The sequence below is a fragment of the Alosa alosa genome, chromosome 8, assembly GCF_017589495.1.
Source record: "Alosa alosa isolate M-15738 ecotype Scorff River chromosome 8, AALO_Geno_1.1, whole genome shotgun sequence".
NCBI lineage: Eukaryota > Metazoa > Chordata > Actinopteri > Clupeiformes > Clupeidae > Alosa > Alosa alosa.
In genome coordinates this window covers 14,511,285-14,518,784 of record NC_063196.1, presented here as the reverse complement: position 1 = coordinate 14,518,784, position 7,500 = coordinate 14,511,285, and the positions used below count along the sequence as shown (strand labels likewise).

General features: G+C 48.5%; 1 protein-coding gene across 1 annotated transcript in view; it reads left to right on the top strand.

The window, feature by feature from the left end:
- pak5 (p21 protein (Cdc42/Rac)-activated kinase 5) overlaps nucleotides 1–7,500 on the top strand; it is a 58,952-nt gene that overhangs the window by 11,800 nt on the left and 39,652 nt on the right. Inside the window, 2 exon segments of the mRNA XM_048250329.1 lie at nucleotides 295–518; nucleotides 3,985–4,029. Coding sequence (XP_048106286.1) covers nucleotides 295–518; nucleotides 3,985–4,029 — 269 coding nt within the window.

Sequence of the window (7,500 nt, the reverse complement as noted above, 5' to 3'; positions counted from 1 at the left end):
TAAAATGGTTATTATAAGCAGGATCTCTCTGTTTGATGCGTAATGTTTTTTTTAACCTGTTTATGGAATGTTGCACAGTGTCTCTGTGGCTGCAATTATGGCAGTTGGTTTCATTGGCCATGATCTAAATGCAATAGGAACTCTAGCCCTGGTGCTTGTAGCCTACTCCAAAGTTCCTGGGCTTAAGTTCCTGGGCTGATGGCCTACAGTGTAAACAGGGCCATGGTGGTGAGGGCCCCCTTTTTTCACTTTCTCTCTTTCCCTCCTCTGCCGTGCGGCTGGCGGCTGTTGCAGGTCTGTCGGGGTTCTCCACCATGTTCGGGAAGAAGAAGAAGCGTCTGGAGATCTCGGCGCCCTCCAACTTCGAGCACCGGGTGCACACGGGCTTCGACCCGCGCGAGCAGAAGTTCACGGGCCTGCCGCAGCAGTGGCAGAGTCTGCTGGCCGACACCGCCAACCGGCCCAAGCCCATGGTGGACCCGTCCTTCATCACGCCCATCCAGCTCGCACCCATGAAGGTGAGCGGGGGGCAGAGGGGTGGCCACAGAATGGGCACAGTGGACACTGGGTCACTTGATGGGCCAGATGGGAGCCAAAGATGGGTGGCATAAGATTTGCCATGTGGGGTAACGGGAGCACAGGGCATGTGGGCAAGGGGCATATAGACTAGGGGCACCCAGGGTGGTGAGACACAGGGGCAGGTGGCATGGACAGGGCACAGAGGGGGCACAGTGGGCACTGGACCACTTAGAGCCAAACATGGATTACACGACTGAGAACAGGGCAGGAATCCAGGCACTTCAAAAACTGTGATGACGAGTACGCCTTTTTTGGAACGGCTAAATCATTAAAACAGCCAGCAGCCAAGCAGACACATGTCTGACCACAAGAGACCATGAGAGACCATGAGTGGCCAAGAGTGGTGAAGGGGAGGGAACACATAGGGCATGTACACAAGGGGGCACCCAGGGTGGTGAGACAGGGGCATGTGGCATGGGCAGGACACAGAGGTGGCACAGTAGGGCACGGGGCATTTGGATGATGCTCTCTGATAGTGCCTTTTTCTGACTCTCAGACTTTCTCTCACTCTCTCATTCTTGTCTTCATAGCGTTATTCCATCTTGTTGGCTTATTGCTTGACTTCTTACTTTGCTTACTTTACTTTACTTTACTTTTGTGTGTGTGTGTGTGTGTGTGTGTGTGTGTGTGTGTGTGTGTGTGTGTGTGTGTGTGTGTGTGTATGTATGTGTGTGTGTGTATGTGTGTGTTTGTGTGTGTGTGTGTGTGATAGATAGATAGATAGATAGATAGATAGATAGAGAGAGGGGGGAGAGATGGGGTGGGATAATGCCTATATAGGCAGTGTGTGAAAGAGGATGTGTGTTCAGATCTAAAGGATGATTCTTATTGGATTTGGTGGGATGTGGAGACAGGCGGTTCCTGAGATCCCTCTCATCGCAGCCGGATTGGAGCCGGATTGCAACCGGACTGGAGCCGTCCATCAGCCGCCTGTGACCCAGACCTGGGCCAGATGCTGGCTGGATCCATCCTAGTTCTTTCCAGTGTGCTAGTGAGAGCAGGAGTCAGCTGTCACGTCTCTGTGCGTCGCCTGCTCAGTGTTCCCTGTCCTGAGTATTTAGCTGTCCAGACGCTTTCTTTTACGCTCAGATCAGAGAGCCCAGATCTTCTCTTCTCTCCTCTCCTCTCTCCCATCCTCTCCTCCCCTCTCCTCTCTTCTCCTTCACCTCTCTCTCCTCTCCTCTCTTCTCCTCCTCTCATTTCCTTCTCCCTCTCCTCTCTGCTCTTATCCTCCTCTCATTTTCTTCCTTCTCTCCTCTCTTCTCCTCCTCTCATTTCCTTCTCTCCTCTCCTCTCCTCTCTTCTCCTCCTCTCATTTCCATCCTTCTCTCCTCTCCTCTTCTCCTCCTCTCATCCTTCTCCTACTCCCTCTGTTCTCCTCTCCTCCTATCGTCCCTCTGCAACATGTTTGTCCTTCTTTCTCAGAGCCTGCAAATGTGTCACTTACACTTATACTCTGTGTGTGTGTGTGTGTGTGTGTGTGTGTGTGTGTGTGTGTGTGTGTGTGTGTGTGTGTGTGTGTGTGTGTGTGTGTGTGTGTATGTATGAGTGAATGCTAAAGGTGTGCCAGTGCCTCTAAATCACACAGATCACAGATTGTGATATGTGTGGCCAAAAGTCTGTAGCGGACTTCTGGTAGCAGTAGAGCCTGACCTAAAGATGCGCTTGAGGAAAAAAAAACACACAAATGGCTGTCGTTTTCAGCCCCTGACCTTCTAAAGCCCCTTGGACCTGCAGACATAAACAGAGATGAATGGCCGGCCCTTTCCTAGCCGACGGCTCGGAGCGATAGCAGCCAGAGAATCTCCGGCAAAGACCGGCTCAATCTGCTGAACTGTCACTGCTCTGCTCTGTAATGGCTCAGGCTGACCTTTGGCTCAACTGTGACCTTTTGCTGTTGTCGTTAGGAGTGTGATTGGTTGTGCTGAGATGGGATCCTGGAGGGGTGTGACAAGGGTGTGTAGGTTTGTTGCTGAATCATGGCCAGATGGCATGCAGACTGTGTGTGTGTGTGTGTGTGTGTGTGTGTGTGTGTGTGTGTGTGTGTGTGTGTGTGTGTGTACATGTGTTTATGCATGTCTGAGTGTGAGTGTGAGTGTTTGTGCTTGTGTGTCTGTGTGTGTGTGTGTGTGTGTGTGTGTGTGTGTGTGTGTGTGTGTGTGTGTATGCGTGTGTGTGTGTGTGTGTGTGTGTGTGTGTGTTTGTGCAGTGGCCATCAATTTCAAACGTATCGTCCCTTCAGACACAAGCATCGCAGGCGGCAGAAATCAACAGCTCTGCTCTGATCAGATTTGTTGGCATAGCAACAGGCCCTGATGTCATTCGGAGGCCAATAAGATCCCGGCATGCTTTAGCACCCTTGAGGCATCCTGCTGCCAGTTGGGGTGTGTGAACACACACACACACACACACACACACATACGCACACACACACACACCCCCACACACACACACACGTCACACACATCACACACGTCACACACACTCACTAGGATAATCTTGGAAATGATTTCAGGAACCAAGTGTGAATGCTGCTCCACAAGTGTTACATGCATTTCACACATACAGCACATTTGCTTGGCCTGAGTTCAGAGATGTCTCATGGCATGGACTCAAAGCACTGCTATTCACAAAGGTTCCCAAAGAAAGCTGATGGGAAAAGTGGAGGCTTGGGGTTACGAAGAAAGATTCTGAAGATTCTGAAAACCTTTTTTTTCCTAAAAATAAATAAATAAAGTGTATCAGGAAAAGATGACAAAACAACAAAACAAGCAAACAAGAGGAGGGACGGAGAAGTTTGAGTTTTGTTTGTGTTTGTGATGGTCATTCTCTGTAAATCCTTTTTGTCTGTTGAAAAGTCTGTTACTCAATACTTACCTACTTACACATACAATGCAAATTCTGACATTTGACATGTCATGGACCGAGAGCCTAACAGGAGAGCCTGACGACAGAGGGGGCAGTGGGCAGGAGAGGAGGGGGCAGTCGAGGAGAAGAATATTCAAAATAAAGGAGAGGAAGAGAAAAGAGAAGTGGAGGAAAGGAAATGAGTGGAGAGAAGAGAGAAAAAGAGAGAAGAGGGGAGGATAGAGTAAAAGAGAGGAGGGGAGGAGAGGGGATGAGAAGAGGAGAGGAAGAGAAAGGGAGAGGGGTGACCAGGGTGAGGCCATAACTTTGTGTTGTGTGTTTGGTTCAGAGCCCCCAGATGATTTACCTGTGTGCCCCCGATTGCAACCGACTCCAGCAGGGATCCGGCCCTCATCTGGCACAGACCTGGCATCGCCGCGCCGGATCGGAGCCAGACGAGGGCCAAATGTGCCCCAACGTCGGTTGCCACCCGGGGCAGTAGGAGATATCTCTGAAGAGGGGAATGCCAGGCCATTAATTCTCTTGCTCTCTTCACAGATATCCCCCAAGAAAACGCGGTCGTCCGAATCCCCATCGCGAAAAGTAAAGCCCTCTTTATTTCTTACCTCCTCTCCCTTCTTCTAGTGCTCTCTCCTGCACGCACACACATATACTCACACGCATACACACTAACACACACACACACACACACACACACACACACACACACACACACACACACACACACACACACAAACACACACACACACATACACACACACTTTTTTAGTGTGATTTTCATATTTGGCACTGCCTGTTCTCATCCAGTCATGTCATGGGTGTTGGTGTATGTGTGTATGTGTGTGTGTGTGTGTATGTGTGTTTGTGTGTGTGTGCGTGTGCTGAAACTGGCCTTGTGAACGTCATAGCCGTGTGTCAGTACACACACACGCACACACACACACACACACACACACGCGACACTTGCACATACACAAACATCTTGCCCGGATGGCAAGACAAACTCAAATCACTCAGTTTCTCCATGACTTTCAACATCCACTAACACTTTACCTAAACCCTTCCTCATACGACTGACATAACCAAGTCATAAGCATGTTATAGCAGATGTCATATACTGTCTTTAGTCCTCATGACAGTCAATGCCCAGTGATATATAGTGCTTATTATCTTATTGTTATTGATTTTGCCAATAGCCGCCATGATACCTCACATAATGTATGCTCCTATAATATCATAGTCAATATCATATGTTAATCATATTAAGATATTATGGAATCCTATGAGAACTGTCATGGCGGTTATGTATAAAGATGACCTAATGACCTAATCATTATGACACTGGAGATGGCTTGCCATGGAATACAAATGACAGTGTTTGACCATCTATTATGACATTTATGTGTCATGGTTATAAAGGCTTATGCCAGAGGGTCCAAGTCAAGTGTTCAGTATCAGCATCATAACACACACACACACACTTTCACACCCACTCACTCACTGATACACATACACACAGACACACACATGCACACATACACACACACACACACACACGCACACACGCACACACACACACCTGGGAGTGTATTCCACTCAGCTGGACTTCCCGTTTCCCCAGATAACTGCACTGAGCGTTAACCCTGGAATCTGGTCCCTTCGGACGTCACTCAGTATGGTTGTCTGGCCAGTACCAGTACTCGGTCCAGCTCAGTGAAACGCTCCCAGAGTGTAGACCCGGAAATGTGACGTGCATGCCCGCTCTAGAGATGTGTGACATTTCCTTAGAACCTACAGTAGAGTAATAGAACCGTAGCAGCCACGTAGAACCGACAGGCGGCGTACGGCACGGGCGTGCATGCAGAGCCACCGAGCAGGCATGCGCAGAGCCATCGCTCGGAGAGAATGCCGCCTGCCCGTCCGCCTCGTCCATGAGCTTTGATGACCGATCCAGTGCTCTGTCCTGCCCTGCGCTGCTGCCCTGCGGTTGATGGACATGCCTGGACACTAGTGACAGGTCGTCTGTGTCCTGCAGTAGTTCTACACTCTTCTGCTGATGCTGTTCCTGGTAGGAATCCTGTCCTACACTGCGCTGTGTGCTGCTTCTGGTAGCATTAGATTCTGACAAAATACACACACACACACACAAGCACACGCGCGCACACACACACACACACACACACACACACACACACACACACACACACACACACACACACACACACACACACACACACACACACACACACACACACACACACACACACACACACACACACACACACACACACACACACACACACACATACACTCATACACTCATACACTCATTGCATTACCACCCAGAGAATACTTGCTGATTTTCTGTACTATAAAGAACTTTATAGCACAAGATTCTGACAACACACACACACACACAAACACACACACAATCATGGGATTTCCTGTATTCCAGTATTTTCTGTACTATAAAGAAATGTATAGCACATCTTCTGAGCAACTACATACAAATGAAAGGCAGAGATCCGCTCCACTGATTTACTGCTCTCCCCCTCTGTGTGTGGAAGTTGGTATTTATAAATAGTATGATCTACAGGGTACAAATGATGTTCTGGCAGTTATCATAGCAATGGGTGATGTCCCCCAATGAGGAACATGCCCTGTGAGTTCCAGGTATCTTTGCACTCTGGAAGCATTTGGATGGTGACAAAGCTGTTATGGGTTTGGCTCTTGGATGACAAAGATTTTACTGTTTTGGCTGCCTCTTGGATCCAAAACGTTGAAAGCTACAATAAAACACCAATGATAGGGTCAGAGAGTGGACGTTAAGTGTTGATGAGATGCTATACCAGTGGAGCTTGACCACCGCTTTAACAGTAATGAAATGATAACATTTAATGAAATGATGTACATCTCAGTCTAGTAGAATGGGCTATATGTTCTTCTATAAGCTCTGGGAGCTGGATGCCTTCCGGCTCAAGTGTGGTGTTTGTTTGCTATGTCATCTTGTTGCTGTGGGTTACGCCCTGGATGAAGATGATGATTGTTCCGTTCTGCTTTGAATGGGGTCGGTATGTGAATCAGAGGTTATGTGTGTGTGTGTGTGTGTGTGTGTGTGTGTGTGTGTGTGTGCATGAGTCAGAGGTGTATTTTTAGTAACACTACTCTGAATTGAACCTCCCCACCTATCACTGTGTGTTAGGTGCTCCTCAGATCCTATCAAGCAAACCTACACACACACACACACAGGGGAGGACAGAGAGATGTAACTTACAGTCATTCCTGCTCACTCACTGACCATTTACATCAACCTAGTATCTAATACACACATGTTTTAGAGAAGGAGAAAGAGAGAGAGAGAAAGAGAGAGAGAGAAAGAGAGAGAGAGACGGAGAGACAGAGAGAGGCAGAGAGAGAGAGGCAGTGATGTGCCCAGATGCAGGTGCTAAATGTGCATTTCTCAACAAACTCCATTTCTTTTCCAAGTCAAAGATACTGTTTCTGTTCTGTGATGGTGAAGAGAGAGAGAGAAGATGGAGTAAGATGGAGGGGGAGAAAGGGGCGAGAAGGAAAGTGTAATAAGAGAGAGGGACAAAGTGAGAGAAAGAGAGAGAAGTGAGAGAGAGAGAGAGAGAGAAAGAAAACTAGAGAGAGAAAAGTTACCATGCAAGTGGGCAAATGACTCAATGTCAATCCTGAAAGGTCCTCAAGATGTCTGCCATTGCCTCCTCCTCCTCTCCCTCTCTTTCTTTCTCTCTCTCTCTCACTGCCTCTCTTTCTCTCCCTCACCCTCTTTCTCTCTTCCCCACTCACTCTTTCTCTGACCCTTGTTTTCTCCCTCCATCGTACTCACCATCTCTCCCCGTCTTTCTGTCTCCTTCCTCACTCTCTCTCTCTCCTCCCTCTCTCTTACTCTCCCTCCTACCCCCCCCCCATCCAAGTGCATTGGCAGCCTAAACAGAGGTCCTGTTGGTACAGTGAGTGGCTATGTGCCAACTGCCACCACTCAGAGCCAGAGAACGTAATGCAGGCGGACGGACCAAAGTCAGGTTG